This window comes from Hyperolius riggenbachi, chromosome 9 (assembly GCF_040937935.1).
Source record: "Hyperolius riggenbachi isolate aHypRig1 chromosome 9, aHypRig1.pri, whole genome shotgun sequence".
In the NCBI taxonomy this organism is placed as follows: Eukaryota; Metazoa; Chordata; class Amphibia; order Anura; family Hyperoliidae; genus Hyperolius; species Hyperolius riggenbachi.
The window spans coordinates 82,139,329-82,163,398 of NC_090654.1; the positions used below are offsets into that span (position 1 = coordinate 82,139,329).

At 48.1% G+C, this 24,070-nt stretch overlaps 1 protein-coding gene across 2 annotated transcripts in view; it reads right to left on the reverse strand.

The window, feature by feature from the left end:
* Positions 1 to 13,084, reverse strand: part of ARL8B (ADP ribosylation factor like GTPase 8B) — a 53,111-nt gene extending 40,027 nt beyond the window's left edge. For both annotated transcript variants that reach the window (XM_068253112.1, XM_068253113.1), the window contains exons 1-3: positions 12,918 to 13,084; positions 901 to 981; positions 605 to 678 (exon numbers count right to left, since the gene is read on the reverse strand). In XM_068253112.1, coding sequence (XP_068109213.1) covers positions 605 to 678; positions 901 to 981; positions 12,918 to 13,040 — 278 coding nt within the window. In that variant the 5' untranslated portion in view covers positions 13,041 to 13,084. The remainder of the gene's footprint in view (positions 1 to 604; positions 679 to 900; positions 982 to 12,917) is intronic.
* Positions 13,085 to 24,070: the final 10,986 nt, after the last annotated feature.

Genomic DNA, 24,070 nt, shown 5'->3' on the forward strand with positions numbered 1-24,070 from the left:
TTTTTTTTTCCAAAATCACCACCGAGGCTCTGGCATACCTCCAGTTCAGCGGCCACTGCCTAATTGGTGGCTACGAACTTGGGGTGGGCTGCGGCAACACAGGAGGACGTTTCAGAAGAGCTTTGGCAGACTTTGGAAGCCACCAGTGACCCAAAGACGTCAGACCAGGCGAGTATTTAACCCTGCGACTTCCCCCATCCTTCCTCATTACCTCCCTAGCGGTATTGACAGATATAGCAGTCCATAAAAACATGCTGTGAACAGTATAAACATGCATACACATCAATACTCTCCTGCACTGTATACTAGACCCTTGCTTGACACATTTTGGCAAGTTACAGGGGAAAAAAAAAAAGTTTTAAAAATAAATTTTATCACTATTTGCACAGAAATCCTGGGGAGATTGAACGCCAGGGAGGTTAAGACAGAGAGTCATTGACAGGATACAGGAAGTGGCATTTTGCCAAAGGAGGATTTAAAACCCTTTCCACGCAATGAAAATAAATATATTTCAAAGCTAGGCAAATAGTTTCGGGAACAATACGTCAACATAATTTGGCAAGAAAGCAGCGATCATCAAGTAGATTGTGTGGAAACGACTTACACTATTGAATTGACTCCCCGGCAATATCGCTCCCACATACTGCGGAACCGCGGCTGCCCACCAATATCCCAGATCTGCAAGAGAATAATTAGACTAGATAAAGATCTCAGTGTGTATGGGGAGATGTGCGGAGGGTGTGGCAGAATCTGGCTCTACAGTAACTGGGCACTTCAGCTCCCATCATGCCCTGCTATGTGTTGTCTGAAATCTGCAATCCACCAATAACCAAAAGGAGTTGGAGTCACCTGACTAGTTAAAGAGAACAGGAAATAGGTGTTAGGCTGCTGGTTTCTCACCTTGATTGTGACATTGCCTTTCGTGACTTTGCGCATGTTGAAGCCGACGGTTGGGATCATGTCCTCACTGAATTGTCCTGACTGAAGAAAAACACATGATGTAAAATACACATCATAACCTGAAGAATGTAAAAAACAAAACAAAAAACTTTCACTTAGTATCAGAAATATGACTGGGGGGGATTCAAATAAACAGCTGAAAATGTCTGGACTACCTATACTCTAATCAAACGTTCAGCTCCAGTGCTGAGACCATAGATAGATAGATAGATAGATAGATAGATAGATAGGCAAGCATCTCACTGAATACCAAACTGCTATGGTGTCCATCCATCTGACGATGTATAGGCAGATCGACCAAGAGAAAGATCTCTCTCTGATCGGATTGGAGAGATCTGTCGCCTGCCCATACACCACAGGTTGATTCCAGCACAAAGTAAATGTAAATTACAAATTGCATTTTTTTGGTTTTATTTTTTGAACAAAGGTGAAAATTCATCCATGCAGAGCAGAAGAGGGATCAGCGCCAGATGACAAAAATTGCCCAACACCTAGAAGTGAGTCGAGTGAGAAGTGCAAAGCAAACAGTGTAGAGCGTGCCAAGAATGCTTCCAGGCAATCACATGTTAAGAAGCTAGCTTAGGATTACATTATCATCAGGACACACATAAAGTCACATCCTGTGAAGTAAAGCAAACTGTGGAGACATTATAGAAGGCCTCGATGTGACTGCCATTTTATCTGAAGAAGCTTTTTCTTATGTGTATGGAGTGTGATCAGTGCCGAATTTCCGGGAAGGCCACAAAGGCCAGAGCCTTGGGTGGCTGTAGCTCAAGGGGGCGGCTTGACATAGAAGAGGGGTTGCAAATTGAAAAGAGTGGCTGAAAATGAGCAAAAACACAACATGGAAGAGGGGTGCTCCTGTCCAAGAAAGCTGTACATGACAAAAAGGGCCCCTGTGCATAGATGTTATATGGATGAGGGGGCTTTACATGGAAGGGGAGCAACAAGAAAATTAGGGGCAGGGGTAGGGAACCTACGGCTCGGAAGCCAGATGTGGCTCTTTTGATGGCTACATCTCGCTCACATACAAATCAGTAGGGGTTGATCAGTAGGCACACTACTGCTGTAGTATGCGCTACTAACTTAAATGCGCTACCCCAAAACAAGTGGCTGCTCCATTTATCGCACTCTGGACCTTGTCAGGTCCAGTGACTGTGTAGGACGAGATCCCCGTATTTTGACCCAATAGGCTGCCTGTCAAGTGACAGGCAGCCTATTGGGCCAAAGTGCAGGGATCTCGTCCTACAAAGTGAATCAACACCCAAGTCAGCTATCTACTTGTACAAGCTGTTAGTCAGTAATTCTCCTGTCTGGCTCTCGGGGAAGTTGCTGAAACCCAAGAGAAGCTGAAGACGTGTCTGGCACTTCCACTGCCCGGCGGATCAACTGTATACACATCACTATGACAACAGGGACGTGAGCCCTACTGTCCTAGTTTGAAACATATTGCATGGCTCTCATGGAATTACATTTTAAAATATGTGGCGTTCATGGCTCTCTCAGCCAAAAAGGTTCCTGACCCCTGCCCTAGGGGCCCCAAGAGTATAAAACCAGCCTTGGGTATGACTCTGGCCTGCCCGCCCCTTCCTGCCACACTGAGTTGCAGCCATTGGCCATTTGTTTTTTTTCCAGTCATGTGATACTGGTGACAGGATTAGTGGGCACCAGTCTTCAAATTAATTTAGTATTGCCCTTTTGGAAAGGGAGACAAAACTATAGTTTAAGGCACTGACGGAAAAATTTCACAGAGGGACAGCAGGAGACCGAGGACACAGAGAGGATCCAGAGCCTTCCCTTTCCATAGACAAGTATCAAAACTGTCTGCTTTAGAATTACTTTAATATTGGCCAAGTCAGCCGGTAACAGTCACCTTTCTGTAGCATGTGTATAGCAGCCCCCAATCTTCTTTCACACCGCAAAAGTGGAACAACTCGGCCAAGCGCTGAAAGCATTGCTCTCCCCAAATCCCCTGCACACTCGGATGCTACTTATGCGCCACTCCATCAGACACACACATTCCAGAGGCTTCTCAGATAGTCCTGTGGCCACCGTTCCACTGCAGGGTCCGGCTAAGCGTATTCAATAAGAGCCTGACAGATGTGCTTTTGTGACCACGTACCCCTTTGTGTTCAAGTGTGACAATGATATGCATGTGTGAGTGCGGTCCGCACCTGGGCAATAGCATGAAGTCGCTTATGCGCACCTTCTTCTTCCATGCATGTGCGGCTGCATGCTACGGGACAGGCATGAACCATACTAGTGCATGTGCAGTACAGTCACGCTCATACACAGATGGGAGCACGTCCGCGAACAAGAAGAGGGTCCTTGCCAGCAGTGGACAGTCTGGGAATCCTCCGGAGCATCCAGAGGCTTCCCAATACTTAAGTATCTCATTTTATTTTAATTTCCAAAGTCAAAAGTTTGCTTTAAGCTGATTTCTATATAATAGTACCTTTAGACTTTCCATATACATAAATATGTATTTTTTGCCTACTACTGTCTACATTGTCTATAATGCACTGTACAGCACTATGGCATATCATGGTGCTTTACAGTATAATCTCGTTATAATAAACATTTGGGTATAGTAAACTATAGGCCTGAAACATAAATCGAATTTAAAACCGAAATCGTGATCACCAAGATCACAATTTTGGAATCGTCAAAGTGGCAATTATCGCGATTACGTTGTTTCCACATGGAGAAGTTTGAAGACGTGGCTTCAAACTTCCCCAAAGTCCCGCCGTGAGGCCCGCAGCGTTGGACATACCTTTCGCACAAGTCCAATGCTGTCCGTCCCCTATCGACGTCTGCTGGCTATTGTGCTTGGCAAAACTCCAGGTTCCTGTATGTCACATGACATACAGGAAGTATTCCGTGCATTAGAGCCTGCAGGAGGCGAAGTGGATAGACTGGCAACGCAGCACTCGTGCTTGCAGCTATGTCCAGAACTGATGCAGCTTGGGGGACAGAGAAGGCACGGAGAGACAGAGTGGGCACAGAGAGAGACAGACACAGAGAGGGCACAAAGAGACACAGGGGGTACAGAGAGAGACTGAGCGGGAACAGAGACTCAAAGGGGGCAAGAGAGAGAGCCAGAGGAGGCATAAAGAGGCAACGTGGACACAAAGAGAGACACGGGGAAGAGGGGGAACCAAGCTTGATTTTAAGGAAATTGTGAATTGAAATCGCAATTTCAGACAGAAATCGCTCAATTCAATTTTTTCCTAAAATCGTTCAGGCCTAGTAAACTACCTCTCCAGATCACGGCAAAACTCCATTACAAGTTTATGGGAGCAACACTTAGTATCTTAAACTCTGACATAATAAAACTTCTGTTGTACTAAATATGTTTTTTGGACCCTTAGTGACGCTGACTCTGGATATGGTAAACAGTGGGCGGTGCATGCGTCATATGTCAGTGTGAATCCTGTAGTTGGCTGCTCTCTTCAGGCTGGTTGCAGGTGAGTTGATGCCTCATAACATTTGTAAGACAATATGAATGGCACCAGTGTTGGATATACAGTACTGTACAAATAAGCAGTCTGGGGAAAATGAGGAATAATGTGAATGTAAAACAAAAGAGGATGCAGCGTTACAACTTCCACTTTGCAGTCACCATTAAAAGTATCGTCACAGTCCTCCCACAGGATTATACGCACTCCTGGGTATCTCTTCCCTTGTTAGTGATGACGCTTCTAGTAGTATGTGGAGCGCAGTACAGGCTACTTTCACTTGTAGTACAGATCAGAGCAGGCCTACTTACTGCAAAACTAAAGAGAGTGGAGAGGAGTGTTCTAAGTCCCGCACGTGGAAATATCGGGGCCTCTCGCGTTACAGATACAAGTGGCTTATCATGATTGGCCGCATTTTTAGGAAAGGCTTCATGATTGGCTCAAGTGTGAGCAGAAAGTTTTGCAGGACACGTGTTGCAAGTCCTGCCCGCATAAGTATCAGAGTCTACCTCTATTCAGCGATGGCTGCAATTTTTAAAGGAGCCCTGGATTGTACCAGCAATGTGTCCAACCTGGCTAGGCAGCCCTAAGGTATACTTTAGTCCACCAAATGTGCAAGTGCTTGTATGCTACTTCCAATGAGAGGACAGAGTTGCTCCTTTGCAGCAGAGAATGTACCAGGGCATGCTGGGCCATTTCTAGGACAATTTCTGATATACCATATATTCCGGCGTATAAGACGACTTTTTGAACCCTGAAAATCTTCTGCAAAGTGGGAGGGGGGGGGGGGGGTGTCGTCTTATACGCCGGTTTTCAGTATTTGTGCCAGGCAGAGCTTACCGGGTGCAGCATCCATGGTGGAAAGGTCCGCTCGTGTCCTCGGTCATTCTATGTCCTCCACTGTCCCCCTGCATCATTCATGTCAGTGTCCGTGTTTGAACATTCAAAGCTACAATACAGTAGCATCTTGCGAGCAGCCGCTCGCGTGAGTAACAGGGCAGCTTCCTGATTCCGGGTCACCTGACTGGTGACATGTGCGTAGGAAGAGGAAGACACTGAATTGTGGAGCGCACGTCACCAGTCAGGTGACCCGGAACCAGGAAGTTGCCCTGTTACCCACGCGAGCGGCTGATTGCAAGATGCTACTGTATTGTAGCTTTGAATGTTCTAACACGGACGCGGACATGAATGATGCAGGGGGACAGTGGAGGACATAGAAGGACCGAGGACACGAGCGGACCTTTCCGCCAAGGCTGCTGCACCCGGTAAGCTCTGCCTGGCACAAATACTGACACCCCACACCTGACACCCAGTTCTAAATGGCACAGCCTGAACTCTTTTCCCTCCCCTGGATGACTGCAGCGCCCATTAATATGCAATGGGTGTATACAGGGTGGGCCAGGAGGAGACATGTTGTGAAGAGGGGTAGTCTAATACGGCAAGTATATGCCAAACTCTCTCTTTTAACTGGAAAAGTTGGGGGGTCGTCTTATACGCAGGGTCGTCTTATACGCCGGAATATACGGTAGTAAACTTCTGATATAGAAAACCGCTTTTCCTGCTCCCTTGGAGTTTACTATAATGAGATTATACTTTTATGCAAAAAAAAAAAAAAAAAAATAGCTGGAGATTTTTACTTTTCTCCACTCTATGAAATATGTACGGTATATATTAATATTTTTTTTTTTACTGCTATCTGTTTCACTTCTAAAGCATTTTGTTCATTTTGTGTCTAGAAAGGAAGTAATGGAAATTCTCTCACTTGGACAGAACAATAACATTCTAAGACAGTTCTAACCCTTTTTCAAAACTGCAATTGTCCTATAGGCCTGGTGCACACCAGAGGAGTTTTTCTGAGTGTTTTGAGTTTTTAAATCTGCTGCTAATGTTATGCTATGTGTCTATGCACACTGGAGCAATGAGGTTTTGTAAAAAACAACAACATAGCATTACATTGGGAAGAGCTTTTGAAACCTCTAGCGTTTGGTGAGCTTTTCTGGTGTGTCTCAGCCCTTAAAGAGAAACCGTGACCAAGAATTGAACTTCATCCCAATCAGTAGCTGATCTCCCCTTTTACATGGGAAATCTTTTCCTTTTTCACAAACGGATCATCAGGGGCTCTGTATGACTGATATTGTGGTGAAACCCCTCCTACAAGAAACTCTGAGGAACATGGTACTCCTGGCAGTTTCCTGTCTGTGAACCTTATTGCATTGTGGGAAATAGCTGTTTACAGCTGTTTCCAACTGCCAAATAAGCAAGCAGCAGCTACATCACCTTGTCAGCAGTAAAAATGTCACCATGTGATAAATGTCAGAATGAAAATCAGGGATTTAAAAGATGTTACAATGGGCAAACACTGACTAAATCATGTATACATAATTATTGTAAAAATGAAGCACTTTTTTATTACATTATTTTCACTGGAGTTCCTCTTTAATTACGGATATGTGATAATTGAGATATGTAATTCTGCAGCTGCTGTCGTGTTGCAGACTCCTGTAGGACTGCTGTTACATGTGACAGAGTCAGGGATCCTCATTTTGGAGCATGTGAGAGGGCAGATTAGGTGGACCGATTTCCACCCTTACTCCGCTGTCACTATAATTAGGAATGAATAGTATTCTGCTATGATGAAACCTGTTCTTCCTGCTATGTGCTTTGGAAATATAGAGCTTCTGTCCAATGGAAATAGTCAATAGTCAACAGCCTCAGTGGTGACCTTTATTGAATGTTTCCTACTTGTAAACAGAATTCCCATAACCAAGTCAGTGTTTAATACCAGGAATCCACTATGGAAATGTGTCTCCTGGGCACAGACAGATAAACATTGGGTGACAGCGGCTGCCCCAAAATGTGACAGTCATGCACACAGCCAACACAGGCCAGGCAGAGCATGCTGGGGAATGCAGTCCTGACAGTGAAATGATGACTCCATGTTTGGTTACTGACAGTCTGACTCATCCCTGGGGATGCCTGTGTTTTGGCCATTATTAAAAAGACAAGATAAGAAGGGTACAGGGAGCTCAAGATTAGTTGCAAAAAATAGTACAGAATTTATTGAAAAAGATCTAGCATGTAGCGACACTCATACAAACCCCCTTAAAAACAAGCAAAAGATCCTGGCCAAAGACCTGCAGCAATGTACAGGGACCCTAACAGTTCCGACAGGAGTGCACTCCTAGGTAAAAATAGAACTGACATGTCAAAAAACATTTCTTCAGGCCCAATTCATAGTCCAGCCAGGTAGTAGGCATATATCAGAAGCTGCCTATAGACCAAACGCCATAGGAATCCTGTACAGTTTCCACCCGTGTGCGTAACTAAAAGCACGCCTCTGTGCACCAAGGCACATACGCCCTCATTACAGACACATAGTACAGTGTCTAACCTCAACTCCTGTAGCTCCTGTAACACATGGCTCCCCAGATGACGGGGTCAGCCAAACTCACGTGTCCCGAATGGTCGGCAAGCGCCCACACCGAAGAGGCTCCTCTAATTCAGTGGCGCACACAATGCGGAAAGCCGGGTCATCTCAATTGGAGGTGGTTGATACACTGACGTACGGGACAGGAGGAGGAAGAGAGGCGGAGGCACGGGGGACGTTGGCGCTGGCGTGCGCTTCCGGATAGAGCCTGCTCACGTGACGCGTTTCGTCACTTGACACGTGACTTCTTCAGACGTGATGCATGCGGAACTGTTGCCACCTTATATGTCCATTGTAACCATAGCAACCAGTCCGCCTGCTTTGCTAGACTCCAAGGAATTAGCAAATTAAAAACCGTTCACCCATGCGTCCTTTTCAACAAGGAGCTAAGTTCAGCCATCAATAGAGAGGTATATTCAGGTAATAGTGTACGATCACAGAAAAACTTTCAGATTCAAATCCTTGTTTAATCCTTGCGGGAACAAACTGCCACAATCATATATAAGGCTTGATTCCTTTTTCAAGAGTTGTTTATCAAAGTCACCCCGTCGGGGGCTAATGTTCAATTTATATATACCCATGAATCGGAGACCAGATATGTCCCCATTGTGCACAGATTTAAAATGCTGTGCAAGTGGATTAATTCTTTTTTTATCAATGGAGGAACTCTTGATGTTAGCAATATGTTCGCCAATGCGTGTATTTAGGGGTCTATATGTTTTACCAATATAGATTAGGTCACACGGGCATCTAATCTGGTAAACAACCTTAGTTGACGTACAGGATATATAATCATTAACAATAAAAGATCTAGACCGATCATAGTTAAAGAATCGGTTACCAGGTTGTACATACCTGCACACATCACAATCTAGACACTTGTGCATTCCATTATTAGATCTCTTTCTGGGGGTCTTATTCCATCCAAACTCACTCGAGACCAATAGGTCCCCAAGGTTAGTGCATCTCTTAGCCGCCATGTGTGGGTAATCCCCCACAATCTTTGCTTTGATCTCCCGGACCTCACCAAAGTGGGCTCCATAGGTTGTAACAATACGAGAGACTGCCTGTGAGTCGGGTATTACATTGTTACCAGTGGATGCCCCATGTCTGTTATTTATTCTCTTATAAAGCAACTCCTTCCGACTCACAGGCAGTCTCTCGTATTGTTACAACCTATGGAGCCCACTTTGGTGAGGTCCGGGAGATCTTACAAAAATATTGGCATCTCTTACAAAGAGACCCAATTATGGCAAAGATTGTGGGGGATTACCCACACATGGCGGCTAAGAGATGCACTAACCTTGGGGACCTATTGGTCTCGAGTGAGTTTGGATGGAATAAGACCCCCAGAAAGAGATCTAATAATGGAATGCACAAGTGTCTAGATTGTGATGTGTGCAGGTATGTACAACCTGGTAACCGATTCTTTAACTATGATCGGTCTAGATCTTTTATTGTTAATGATTATATATCCTGTACGTCAACTAAGGTTGTTTACCAGATTAGATGCCCGTGTGACCTAATCTATATTGGTAAAACATATAGACCCCTAAATACACGCATTGGCGAACATATTGCTAACATCAAGAGTTCCTCCATTGATAAAAAAAGAATTAATCCACTTGCACAGCATTTTAAATCTGTGCACAATGGGGACATATCTGGTCTCCGATTCATGGGTATATATAAATTGAACATTAGCCCCCGACGGGGTGACTTTGATAAACAACTCTTGAAAAAGGAATCAAGCCTTATATATGATTGTGGCAGTTTGTTCCCGCAAGGATTAAACAAGGATTTGAATCTGAAAGTTTTTCTGTGATCGTACACTATTACCTGAATATACCTCTCTATTGATGGCTGAACTTAGCTCCTTGTTGAAAAGGACGCATGGGTGAACGGTTTTTAATTTGCTAATTCCTTGGAGTCTAGCAAAGCAGGCGGACTGGTTGCTATGGTTACAATGGACATATAAGGTGGCAACAGTTCCGCATGCATCACGTCTGAAGAAGTCACGTGTCAAGTGACGAAACGCGTCACGTGAGCAGGCTCTATCCGGAAGTGCACGCCAGCGCCAACGTCCCCCGTGCCTCCGCCTCTCTTCCTCCTCCTGTCCCGTACGTCAGTGTATCAACCACCTCCAATTGAGATGACCCGGCTTTCCGCATTGTGTGCGCCACTGAATTAGAGGAGCCTCTTCGGTGTGGGCGCTTGCCGACCATTCGGGACACGTGAGTTTGGCTGACCCCGTCATCTGGGGAGCCATGTGTTACAGGAGCTACAGGAGTTGAGGTTAGACACTGTACTATGTGTCTGTAATGAGGGCGTATGTGCCTTGGTGCACAGAGGCGTGCTTTTAGTTACGCACACGGGTGGAAACTGTACAGGATTCCTATGGCGTTTGGTCTATAGGCAGCTTCTGATATATGCCTACTACCTGGCTGGACTATGAATTGGGCCTGAAGAAATGTTTTTTGACATGTCAGTTCTATTTTTTACCTAGGAGTGCACTCCTGTCGGAACTGTTAGGGTCCCTGTACATTGCTGCAGGTCTTTGGCCAGGATCTTTTGCTTGTTTTTAAGGGGGTTTGTATGAGTGTCGCTACATGCTTGATCTTTTTCAATAAATTTTGTACTATTTTTTGCAACTAATCTTGAGCTCCCTGTACCCTTCTTATCTTGTCATAGCTATTTTTATGGGTGAGACAGATTTATGGTAGGTAGATATCCCGTACCCTCTTTTCTTCATTATTAAAAAGAGCCATGGTGTCACCCTCCACTAATAGAATGTCTATAATGCAAGAGAAAAAAAACCCTAAAATACAATTCATGGTGTTGCACCCTTGGATGTCAGATGAATTATGTAAAAGGCCACGACTACTGTTCTATGCTCCATCTCTGCTCTGGTAGGAGTGCCCAGTTCCAAGCAGGACTGGCGCCACTATGAAAGCCTAGCATGTTTGGAATTATTGCTTCAGCACTGACATTTGTGCCATAGTCCTTTAACAATACTAAAGAAGAAATGCCCCCGCCCGCGCCCCCCCAGCCAGTAATCAGGGTATACCAAGATTTGTCATTTCTTAAATGCAATTATATCAGTAGCTAATACCCAATGATTATCCTGGGACCTGTAGTCCCACCATTGCCCAGAAGCATTACCCCAAGAAAGGATAGGGGTGAAATTTCTGGTGCTTGTATACACACCCCACCCATTCCAGTAGAGATGCTTGCAGCTGAATATTGCCATAGCATTCCAAGATATGTAGCCCACCCACACCAGGAGCAATATCCCCAGCCAAGGCAAATATGTTATGCTGCAACATGTAATCCACCTATGCCAGGAGAATTCCCATACTAAGGCAGCTTTGGCATACTAGGACATACAGTCCACCCAAGTCCCCAGCTGAGGCAGGTATGGAATGCTGGGACATCGTAGTCCACCCATGCCAGGTGCAGTCCCTAGATGAGGCAGGTATGGCATAATGAAACATGTAATCCATCTGTGCCAGAAGCAGTCCCCAGCTGAGGCAGGTATGACATGCTGGGACATGTAGTCCACCTATGCCAGGCGCAGTCCCCACCTGAGGCAAGTATGGCATGCTGGGACATGTAGTCCACCTATGCCAGGAGCAACATCCCCAGCTGAGGCAAGAATGGCATGCTGAGATATGTAGTCCACCCATCCCAGGAGTGGTCCCCAGCTGAGGCAGGTATGACATGCTGGGACATGTAGTCCACCCATGCCAGGTGCAGTCCCTAGATGAGGCAGGTATGGCATAATGAAACATGTAATCCATCTATGCCAGAAGCAGTCCCCAGCTGAGGCAGGTATGGCATGCTGGGACATGTAGTCCACCTATGCCAGGCACAGTCCCCAACTGAGGCAAGTATGGCATGCTGGGACATGTAGTCCAACTATGCCAGGAGCAACATCCCCAGCTGAGGCAAGCATGGCATGCTGAGATATGTAGTCCACCCATCCCAGGAGTGGTCCCCAGCTGAGGCAGGTATGACATGCTGGGACATGTAGTCCACCCATGCCAGGTGCAGTCCCTAGATGAGGCAGGTATGGCATAATGAAACATGTAATCCATCTATGCCAGAAGCAGTGCCCAGCTGAGGCAGGTATGGCATGCTGGGACATGTAGTCCACCTATGCCAGGCGCAGTCCCCAACTGAGGCAAGTATGGCATGCTGGGACATGTAGTCCACCTATGCCAGGAGCAACATCCCCACCTGAGGCAAGTATGGCATGCTGAGATATGTAGTCCACCCATTCCAGGAGTGGTCCCCAGCTGAGGCAGGTATGGAATGCGGGGACATCGTAGTCCACCCATGCCAGGTGCAGTCCCTAGATGAGGCAGGTATGGCATAATGAAACATGTAATCCATCTATGCCAGAAGCAGTCCCCAGCTGAGGCAGGTATGACATGCTGGGACATGTAGTCCACCTATGCCAGGCGCAGTCCCCACCTGAGGCAAGTATGGCATGCTGGGACATGTAGTCCACCTATGCCAGGAGCAACATCCCCAGCTGAGGCAAGAATGGCATGCTGAGATATGTAGTCCACCCATCCCAGGAGTGGTCCCCAGCTGAGGCAGGTATGACATGCTGGGACATGTAGTCCACCTATGCCAGAAGCAGTCCCCAGCTGAGGCAGGTATGACATGCTGGGATATGTAGTCCACCTATGCCAGGCGCAGTCCCCACGTGAGGCAAGTATGGCATGCTGGGACATGTAGTCCACCTATGCCAGGAGCAACATCCCCAGCTGAGATATGTAATCCACCCATCCCAGGAGTGGTCCCCAGCTGAGGCAGGTATGGCATGCTGGGATATGTAGTCCACCCATTCCAGGAGTGGTCCCCAGCTTAGGCAGGTATGGCATGCTGGGATATTTAGTGCACCCATGTCAGGAGCAGTACCCTGCTGAATATTGCCATGGGAAGCTGGGGCATGCATTTCACCCATGCCAGCAGATTGGTGTTGTCACACGGCATGCTGGAACATGTAGTCCATCCATGCCGGTAGCGCTGAAGCCTCTCATGCATAGAAGGGAAGCTCTCACCGCGATGACATTGACGAATGTAGTCTTGCCGGAGTGCTGCAGCCCCACCAGGGTGAGCTCCATCTCCTCCTTCCAGAATAGGGACCGGATCCAGTCCAGCAGCCGGGACAGGAGAGACATCATCCTACCAGTACCGGGACCCTGCCTGCCTGCACACCGGAACCGGAAACTGGAGACACAGCACCCCTGCCGGTGTTGTGTCTGATTGCGCTGCCCTAAGGATTACGCTGCCGCACATGCGCAGTATCAAAATCGTGTTACATAGACTCACGTGATTTTTTTTCCATGGTGGTTTAGCACAGGCGCAGATGCAGTAGTTTTAAGCTGCCCGAGCTGCACAGGGCGGGTGCAGTGCTTCCTGTTCCACTGTTATTGGCTGGCTGCAGAGTGCTTCCTGTATCTTGGGGGAGGTCACTGGTGACTGGAATGATGGATGCTTGTGTGGAATGATGGATGCAGTGTTCCTCGCTGCTGGATAAATCCCACTGACTGGCCTGCAGCTTTTTAGAAAATTTGCTGGCAGCTTAGGGGTTAAAGAGATCGGATGCAACAATTCCCTCCTGGAAGGAGCCGTCCAACCTGGCTGAGCTGGTGCTGCCAGAGAGCAGCCTGCGGCAGACTATGCTGTGCATTATTTCTGTACTAATATATGCTGCATAATGTGTGTACTGTGCATGTCTGTCCCTGTGGTGGTCTCACTGTCAGTCACCATCATACCCCCGCCCCCCAGTCTGTCATTAAACACAATTACTGACACATGGATACTATATCCTGCCTAATGTGAGCACTGTGTGTACTGTGCATGTCTGTCCCTGTGGTGGTATTCCTGACATTCACCATCATACCCCCCCCCCCTGCCTCCATCCCTCCCAGCCTCCCAGTAACACAATTACTCACATATGGAGAGCCCTCTATACTCCTGGCTGTTGCACATCATTGCTGACAGTCCTCGTGTACCTCCAGGGCAGTTTCTAGGCTAAAATGCACCCAGGCTAAATTGCGCCCCCCTCCCCCGCAGAGCCAGGTATACATGCCCGCAGTATAGGTTAGCCAGGTCGTTGCACTCAGTATAGGTAGCCAGCTATAGGTCTCCCCAGTATAGGTAGCCAGGCATAGGTGCCCCAGTATAGGTTAGCCAGGTAGGTGCCTCCAGTGTAGATAGCCGGTATAGTTGCCCCCAGTATAGGTTAGATAGGCAGGTGCCCCCGGTATAGGTTAGATAGGTAGGTGCCCCCAGTACAGGTTAGCTAGGTGGGTGCCTCTAATATAGGGAGTCAGAATAGTTGCCCCCAGCATAGGTTAGATAGGTAGGTGCCCCCAGTATAGGTTAGTTAGATAGGTGCCTCCAATAAAGGTAGCCAGTATAGGTAGGTAGGTGCCCCCAATACAGGTTAGCTAGGTGGGTGCCTCTAATATAGGGAGTCAGAATAGTTGCCCCCAGCATAGGTTAGTTAGGTAGGTACCTCCAATATAGGTAGCCAGTATAGGCTAGGTAGGTGCCCCCAATACAGGTTAGATAGGTAGGGGCCCTCCAGTATAGGTTAGCTTAGGTAGGTGCCCCCAATGTGGTTTGCTTAGGTAGGTGCCCCCCAGTATAGGTTAGATTAGGTAGGTGCCCCCCAGTATAGGTTAGATTAGGTAGGTGCCCCCCAGTATGGAGGGGGGGGGGGCAGCCTGACCTATCCCTCCGTTCCTCTCCGCGGGCTGCCCTCCGTGCTCCCCCCTCCGAGTCTAACTGCAGGGAAGCGCTGTGTAGGGAGGGCAACTCACCTCCCTGGTTCCAATCACCGCCGGTCTCATCTTCTCTTTATATCCGCTGATCACACGCTGCTTCCTGTTTAGCCGGAAGCAGCGTGTGTATCAGCGGCTATGAGGAGAAGACCGGCAGCGATTGGAACCAGGGAGGTGAGTTGCCCTCCCTACACAGCGCTTCCCTGCAGTCACACTCGGAGAGGGGAGCACAGAGGGCGGCCCGCGGAGAGGAAGGGAGGGAGAGGTCGGGCTGCCCTCCCTGCGGCTGCGGCTCCCTCCTCCATGACAGCCCCCACACTCCTTCGGCGCCCGCACGGACCACACGGCCCTAGAAACGGGCCTGTGTACCTCTGTCATCTCATACCCTTACTGGCACATGTAGACCCCTCTATCTTTTTTGTCATCATACATCCTTACTAACACATCAGTCACATCACCCGTTTGTCACCATATATGCCTATTGACTCATGGAGACCCCCTCCACTTCTGTCTGCCATTGTGCATTTAAACTGTCACGGAGGAGACCCCTCTGTACCTAGGTCTGTTATTACTGACTCGTGCAGATCACCTGTACCGTTCTTTTGTCATAATATATGCTTACTGACTTATACAAACCCTCTTTATTTCTATCTGTCATCATATGTCATTAATGCCACGTGAAGACCCCTTTATTTCTGTCTTTCTATGTACTTTTAAAATTACATGCGAAAACCCCTTCTACCCCTGTCACCATACATCTTTACTGACACATGAAGACCCCTGTGTACCCCTATTTGTAATTTTTCATTCTCACTGACACATGGACACCCCTCTGTACTTCTGTCACCATAGATCATCACTGACAAATTCTGATCTCACTATAGCAGTTTGTGTTATTGTATTTCTTTAGTGACGTGACAATCCCATGTCCCTGTTAGGACTGAAGTAACAATTGTACTCCTTGTTCTGCAGACTGTGGCTTTCACCTCACATTTTAGACAGCAATGCAGCTTACAGTCACCTGTCCTCTGGCGCTCTCTTCCTGTTTCCTGTCTTCATCCCCACCGGTGCACCTGTTCCCCCAAAGCTAACAGCATGGATGTGGCTATTTAAAGCGGACCCAAACCAAACATTTTTTTAATTCAAAATATTTAGTTGCACCACTCTGACACATACACATATAAATAAACACTCCTTCAAGCCTATGAGCATTTAAGTGCATGCTTTTCACCCTCCTCTTTGCATAACTAGGGTTATACAGGTGGCAGCCATTACCAATTCCTCCATTGCTGGACACCATCTACTCTACCAGTTTGCCGGATTATTTGCCGGCAATATGAAAGGAAGGGGAGGGGTTTCTCCAATAAATGTAAAATATTTTATATTTGTCATCATGCAGCTGAAAAAAGGCTGCTATTTATCATTATAATTTGGAAAATAGATTTTATTTCTGAAATCTTGTATTTTTAGTTTGGGTCCACTTTAACTGCCACTGGGGAACATGTAGCCAGCTGGGATGGATAGAGGACACACAAGGTATCACACCGGCGGACAGGTGAGTGTAAGCTCCGCTGCCAACCAGAGATGCTCAACTACGAATTCGGGTGAAATCCGGATAGTTGCTATCCGGATTTTACCGAGTTACCTATGCGGGCTGGGCGGGGGGTCAAGCTTACCTATCTGACGTCTTCTTTGATCCTTCCCTCGGCGGTCCACACGCATCACGTGACTACAAACACTTCCTCCTTCAACCCGGAAGGAGGAAGTGTTTGTAGTCACGTGACTACCGCAAGGACCGCATTGTGGGAGGCGCTGAGGGACGGACCGAAGAAAACGTCAGATAGGTAAGCTTGAATCCCCCCCGCCCAGCCCGCACAGGTAACTGGGTGAAATCCGGATAGCAACTATCCGGATTTCACCCGAATTCGTAGTTGAGCATCTCTGCTGCCAACACTCTGCTGGGACCCCGGATGGAAAACTAAATAGGAGAGACCTGAGGGGCCCACCAGCCAACCCTGCAGTATGGCGGCGGTGGTTCCATAGATTGAAATCTATTTAAAATCTGTTTGCAGTGTGTGGCAGTACTTGATTCCTCTTTGTTTAAATCAAAGAGGGTAAATCGTCCAAAAAGGGCACTGGAAATTTTAGCTCACCAGGCACTGGCATAGGCCACAATGTGAATTCGTGCTATTGCAGTGCACAGTCCGTAATTTGGGCGGCAGCAATAGCTAGAAGTCGAATTCTGTGTTACCCCAAGCATCCTAGAGGGGGAGAAGTAATTAATGCCACTGGGACTTTAGCAGGAGCAGGGTGAGGCGATTTTCAGCTGTACCCTGTGTCCAAATTTCCCGGGGCCCTAATTACGTGTGCCACAAAGGGATCTATCACTTGTTCGATTCTGGGGGTCATCTGTCAGTGTATGGCCACCTTTAGTTTATTGGAGGGAAGTCAATTAACCAACCACTATATATTTGAGATATGGGACGCAACTAAAGCTTCTGGAGAAAACTCACAGTAACACAGGGTGGAACCAACAAAGTCCATATAATACTTTATCTCCATAGCATATCTGCTGCAGTGTTCATCTCGATGGTAAAGCAACGTGTGTACAGTGATGCTAAGATACAGTACAGTAGGAGATGGAGCCTTGTCGTTACCAGCTTCTACACAGAGTAACCCGGAACCATCTGTGCTATCAAATCTATCACATGGACACCGTATTTTCCGCTGTATAAGACACACTTTTTCTCCCCCAAAAATGGGGAGTAAAAGTTCCATCAGGCAATCCCCAACTTCCCTGCCTGTGTGTGCCTGCCACCGCATGCCTCACTCTCTCCTTCGTGTCACTGCAACCCCCCCCCCCCCCCTAAAGCGGAGTAAACTACAGTGGGTTGCAAAAGTATTCAGCCCCCTTGAAGTTTTCCACATTTTGTCACATTACTGCCACAAACATGCATCAATTTTATTGGAATTCCACGTGAAAGACCAATACAAAGTGGTGTACATGTGAGAAGTGGATCGAAAATCATACATCATTTCAAACATGTTTTACAAATAAATAACTGCAAAGTGGGGTATGCGTAATTATTCAGCCCCCTGAGTCAATACTTTGTAGAACCACCTTTTGCTGCAATTACAGCTGCCAGTCTTTTAGGGTATGTCTCTACCAGCTTTGCACATTTAGAGACTGAAATCCTTGCCCATTCTTCTTTGCAAAACAGCTCCAGCTCAGTCAGATTAGATGGACAGCGTTTGTGAACAGCAGTTTTCAGATCTTGCCACAGATTCTCGATTGGATTTAGAACTGGACTTTGACTGGGCTATTCTAACACATAGATATGTTTTGTTTTAAACCATTCCATTGTTGCCCTGGCTTTATGTTTAGGGTCATTATCCTGCAGGAAGGTGAACCTCCGCCCCAGTCTCAAGTCTTTTGCAGTCTCCAAGAGGTTTTCTTCCAAGTTTGCCCTGTATTTGGCTCCATCCATCTTCCCATCAACTCTGATCAGCTTCCCTGTCCCTGCTGAAGAGATGCACCCCCCAAGCATGATGCTGCCACCACCATATTTGACAGTGGGGATGGTGTGTTCAGAGTGATGTGCAGTGTTAGTTTTCTGCCACACATAGCGTTTTGCATTTTGGAAAAAAAGGTCGATTTTGGTCTCATCTGACCAGAACACCTTCTTCCACATGGTTGCTGTGTCCCCCACATGGCTTGTGGCGAACTGCAAACGGGACTTCTTATGCTTTCTGTTAACAATACCTTTCTTCTTGCCACTCTTCCATAAAGGCCAACTTTGTACAGTGCATGACTAATAGTTGTCCTATGGACAGAGTCTCCCACCTGAGCTGTAGATCTCTGCAGCTCGTCCAGAGTCATCATGGGCCTCTTGACTGCATTTCTGATCAGCACTCTCCTTGTTCGGCCTGTGAGTTTAGGTGGATGGCCTTGTCTTGGTAGGTGTACAGTTGTGCCATACTCCTTCCATTTCTGAATGATCACTTGAACAGTGCTCCGTGGGATGTTCAAGGCTTTGGAAATCTTTTTGTAGCCTAAGCCTGCTTTAAATTTCTCAATAACTTGATCCCTGACCTGTCTTGTGTGTTATTTGGACTTCATGGTGTTATTGCTCCCAATATTCTCTTAGACAACCTCTGAGGCCCTCACAGAGCAGCTGTATTTGTACAGACATTAGATTACACACAGGTGCACTCTATTTAGTCATTAGCACTCATCAGGCAATGTCTATAGGCAACTGACTGCACTCAGATCAAAGGGGGCCGAATAATTATGCGACACACCACTTTGCAGTTATTTATTTGTTAAAAATGTTTGGAATCATGTATGATTTTCGTTCCACTTCTCATGTGTACACAACTTTGTGTTAGTCTTTCATGTGGAATTCTAATAAAATTGATCAAGGTTTGTGGCAGTAATATGACAAAATGTGGAAAACTTCAAAGGGGCCGAATACTTTTGCAACCCACTGTATACTGGGGAACCTATACTTGGCTATCTATACTGGGGGCACTTATACTCACAATCAGTGTGCTGATCGATCATTGTGTATCAAAAATTGTGAGTCAACTCATAATTGCAATTTTGGACAGAAATCGAGCAAACCAATCTTTTCCTAAAATTGATCAGGCCTACTATCCACTGCACTTTTTGTCATACCCTTTGTCCATTATTAGACCTCATCTCGTTAAAGGACTTACAAGGCGAAAAACAAAAAAAGTTAAAATGCCTATTGTGTTTTATCATCCCTGGGGGACGCCATCCACAAATTCCCCCAGGCTCCAGGGGTAGAGTTGGGCTGAACCTCCGATTTTAGGTTCGCGAACCGGGTTCGCGAACTTCCGCGGAAGGTTCGGTTCGCGTTAAAGTTCGCGAACCGCAATAGACTTCAATGGGGATGCGAACTTTGAAAAAAAAAAAATTATGCTGGCCACAAAAGTGATGGAAAAGATGTTTCAAGGGGTCTAACACCTGGAGGGGGGCATGGCGGAGTGGGATACACGCCAAAAGTCCCCGGGAAAAATCTGGATTTGACGCAAAGCAGCGTTTTAAGGGCAGAAATCACATTGAATGCTAAATGACAGGCCTAAAGTGCTTTAAAACATCTTGCATGTGTATACATCAATCAGGTAGTGTAATTAAGGTACTGCTTCACACTGACACACCAAACTCACTGTGTAACGCACCGCAAACAGCTGTTTGTGTAGTGACGGCAGTGGCGGGTTCACTGAACAGGAATACAGTGGTGGGTTCACAGAACAGGTATGCAGTGGCAGGTTCACTGAACAGGTATACAGTGGCGGGTTCACTGAACACAACAGGTATGCAGTGGCGGGTTCACAGAACAGGTATGCAGTGGCAGGTTCACTTAACAGGTATACAGTGGCGGGTTCACTGAACAGAACAGGTATACAGTGGCTGGTTCACTGAACAGAACAGGTATACAGTGGCGGGTTCACAGAACAGGTATGCAGTGGTGGGTTCACAGAACAGGTATGCAGTGGCAGGTTCACTGAACAGGTATGCAGTGGTGGGTTCACAGAACAGGTATGCAGTGGTGGGTTCACAGAACAGGTATGCAGTGGTGGGTTCACAGTACAGGTATGCAGTGGTGAGTTCACAGAACAGGTATGCAGTGGCAGGTTCACTGAACAGGTATGCAGTGGTGGGTTCACAGAACAGGTATGCAGTGGTGGGTTCACAGAACAGGTATGCAGTGGTGGGTTCACAGAACAGGTATGCAGTGGTGGGTTCACAGTACAGGTATGCAGTGGTGGGTTCAAAGAACAGGTATGCAGTGGTGGGTTCACAGAACAGGTATGCAGTGGCAGGTTCACTGAACAGAACAGGTATGCAGCCAGGAACAAGCTAAGCCTAACTAATCTTTCCCTATGAGAGACAGTCTGCAGCAGCTCGCCCTACTCTCACTAACGCAGGCACACGAGTGAGCGTAATGGCCGCCGCTGCATGCCTTTTATAAGGGGGGGAGTGGCTCCAGGGGCTAGTGTAGCCTAATTGGCTACACTGGGCCTGCTGACTGTGATGTAGAGGGTCAAAGTTGACCCTCATGGTGCATTATGGGGCGAACCGAACCTCCGCAAAAGTTCGCCTGCGGGACGCGAACGCGAACCACTGAAGTTCGCATGGAACCGTTCGCAGGCGAACCGTTCGGCCCAACTCTATCCAGGGGTTTCCCCAATTAAGATGGCCGCCAGGTCCCGCTGCAGCTGCGCAGTTCTCATAGCCACAAATGCGGCGCACAGCTCTGAGTCCTCCTCCAGTCCTGTCCTCATTCCCAGCGGTCTCGTGTACGTAAAGCACGCGAGACAGCTGAGATCGAGGACAGGAAATGCAATAAGATTGGCGGCAAATATCCTCCCACAAAATTCAATAAGATTGGCAGCAGATATCCCCCACAAAATGTAATAAGATTGGTGGCAGATATCCCCCACAAAATGCAATCAGATTGGCGGCAGATTTCCCCACAAAATCCAATCAGATTGGCGGCAGATTTCCCCACAAAATGCAATCAGATTGGCGGCAGATTTCCCAGTTTAGGTAGGTAGGTAGGTATGTAGGTTTCCCACTCCCCAGTATAGATATACCCAGTAATGTGCAAGTTAGCTGCGCTCATAAAAGTCCCAACAAATATTTCTTGTATACAGCTGGTATTCAGGGTTACTCTCCACTTTCACCCAGGGAGGGTACCGCGCTGTGTTGCCTCCCACCGCTTGCCACGTCTGTCCCCACGCCTGCTAGTTTGTAGGCCGCGTGTGCTTGACCGGTTTCGTCGCTAAATGCGACTCCTCAGAAGCATGCGCGGCCCTATAGTAAAAGATATTTTATACCCTATGCGGAAGAACATCCCTTCTCCCTAACCCAGAAGTGACTTCACCCATTATCCAATGCCTGCGCCGTCCCAGGGCGGAAATAACCTCTCCGTTCCCCCTGCAACCGCCGACACTCTTCAGAGCAGAGTCCACCCCTACCCGACGTCAGAGCGGCTCGCTCGCAACCGTCTCAGCTCCGCCCCCTGAAACCAGCGCGCATACAGAGCCCTCGGTTTCCATGGAAGCCTAGAGCATCGCGTCCCGAGCAATCCCCGCACTCTCCTCCGACGTCCATACTATTCACCCCAGACCAACTCTGCTCCGCGCCCTGTTACCAATACGCTCAGCGCATTTGGTTTCCCTAGAAGCTGGAGCGAGTTGCGTGTGACACCTTTTTGGCATACAGATCTTTTTGTCATATTTTCTATGGGCTATTTTAAAATTAACTCAATTTATAGGAATCATTGCACATATCTCGAGCTGCCTCCCCGGATGCCAACCTGGGTGCCGCTCTCACATTACCAACCATGATAGCCACCATGTTGTTACTGCACATTCACAGATCATATCTTTACAATGTCATTCTTTTTACCACAGATACCAATTTTGTTCCCTTTTTAAAGTGACAACCAGGTCCAAACTTTAACTCGTGAATTTACGAAGCCAGTAATGGCTATATATAACACCCCTTATAAACCCCCCTCACCCTCCCCACTCCCCTCCCTTTAACCACTTGCCGACCGCACGCTTATACCGTGTGTATAGGGAAACCAAATGCGCTGAGCGTATTGGTAACGGGCGGAGAAGAGTTGGTCTGGGGTGAGTAGTATGGACGTCGGAGGAGAGGGCGGGGATTGCTCGGGACGCGATGCTCTAGGCTTCCATGGAAACCGAGCGCTGTGTACGCGCTGGTTTCAGGGGGCGGAGCTGAGACGGTTGCGAGCGAGCCGCTCTGACGTCGGGTAGGGGTGGACTCTGCTCTGAAGAGTGTCGGCGGTTGCAGGGGGAACGGAGAGGTTATTTCCGCCCTGGGACGGCGCAGGCATTGGATAATGGGTGAAGTCACTTCTGGGTTAGGGAGAAGGGATGTTCTTCCGCATAGGGTATAAAATATCTTTTACTATAGGGCCGCGCATGCTTCTGAGGAGTCGCATTTAGCGACGAAACCGTCAAGCGCACGCGGCCTACAAACTAGCAGGCGTGGGGACAGACGTGGCAAGCGGTGGGAGGCAACACAATGCAACAAGTCGAACCGGCGGCCAACGTTTGGGGTGGAGCCCAAAAAAACTCTATGTGAACAACCTCAGCCTAGCTTGTAAGTGTGCAATCTTTTTATAATTAAAAGTATTTTACGCTATGGGAGCTCTGGTATGTCTTTTTTGAGGTGACTAAAAGACCAACAGACAGCAGTTTGGATTTCGGGAGAAGGTTTCCAGTGAAAGGCAGGGGGCGGCCAGATGACCCCATAGGCGCTGAAGACCCACTTGACTGAGGGTCATAATATAGCGGTGAGTGGCCACTGCGTGGGGTGTGGTGGTGGTTTCTTACCGAAGTGGGCGCGGTACTCTCCCTGGGTGGAAGTGGAGAGTAACCCTGAATACCAGCTGTATACAAGAAATATTTGTTGGGACTTTTATGAGCGCAGCTAACTTGCACATTATTGGACTTTAGGAATTATATAGCAGCGCACCACCGAGTGTCTCACCACCCTGTAATTTTATATCAGCGCAGTGTTTTGAGATTTTATAGATATACCTAGGTCTAGATGTCCCCAGTTTAGGTAGGCAGGTCACCAGTTAGTGGAGGCCCGCATGCTGGAAGGGGGGCAGTGGGCACGGAGCGGCGCGGGGGGGGGAGCCTCCCCCCTCACCTGGAGGCTGGAGCCCCCCCCCAGCTTAGGTAGGCAGGTCACAGGTGTCCCCAGTTAGGTAGGCAGAGAGCCAGGTCTAAGTTCCCCCCAGCTTGGAAGGGGGGCAGCGGGCATAGAGCGGGGGGAATCCTCCCCCCTCCCTCACCTAGGGCCCCAGTTCCACGCTCCCCCCCTGTTAGGTAGGCAGGTCTCACCGTCTGTGCCCCCATGCTGGAAGGGGGGGGCAGCGGGCACAGAGCGGTGGGGAGGGGGGGAGCCTCCCCCCTCCTTCAGGGCCCCCCCCCTTCCGCGCTCCCCCCTCCAAAATTGCAGCGGCAGTGAGTGGGAATCACCGAGATCAGATAGCTCTGTGTGCCGCTGCTGGTCTGGTCTCCTGCACTGCACTGTCCAATCACGCTCTAACAGGAAGTACTGCGAGAGCGTGATTGGACAGTGTCAGTGCAGAAGACCAGACCAGCGGCACGCAGAGCTATCAATCTGACTCTCGGTAAGCTATTCCCCGCTGCTGCCACTGGCTGGCTGCAATTCTGGAGGGGGGGGGAGCCCCTAGGTGAGGGAGGCTTCCCCCCTCCCCGCCGCTCTGTGCCCACTTTCCCCCCTTCCTGCGCCCCCCTCCTTTTCAGCACTGGGGCCCCCAGGAGGCGGGGTGGACGGGGCCCACCGATGGAAACATTGGCTCAGTACGAGCCTGGGGTCACACACA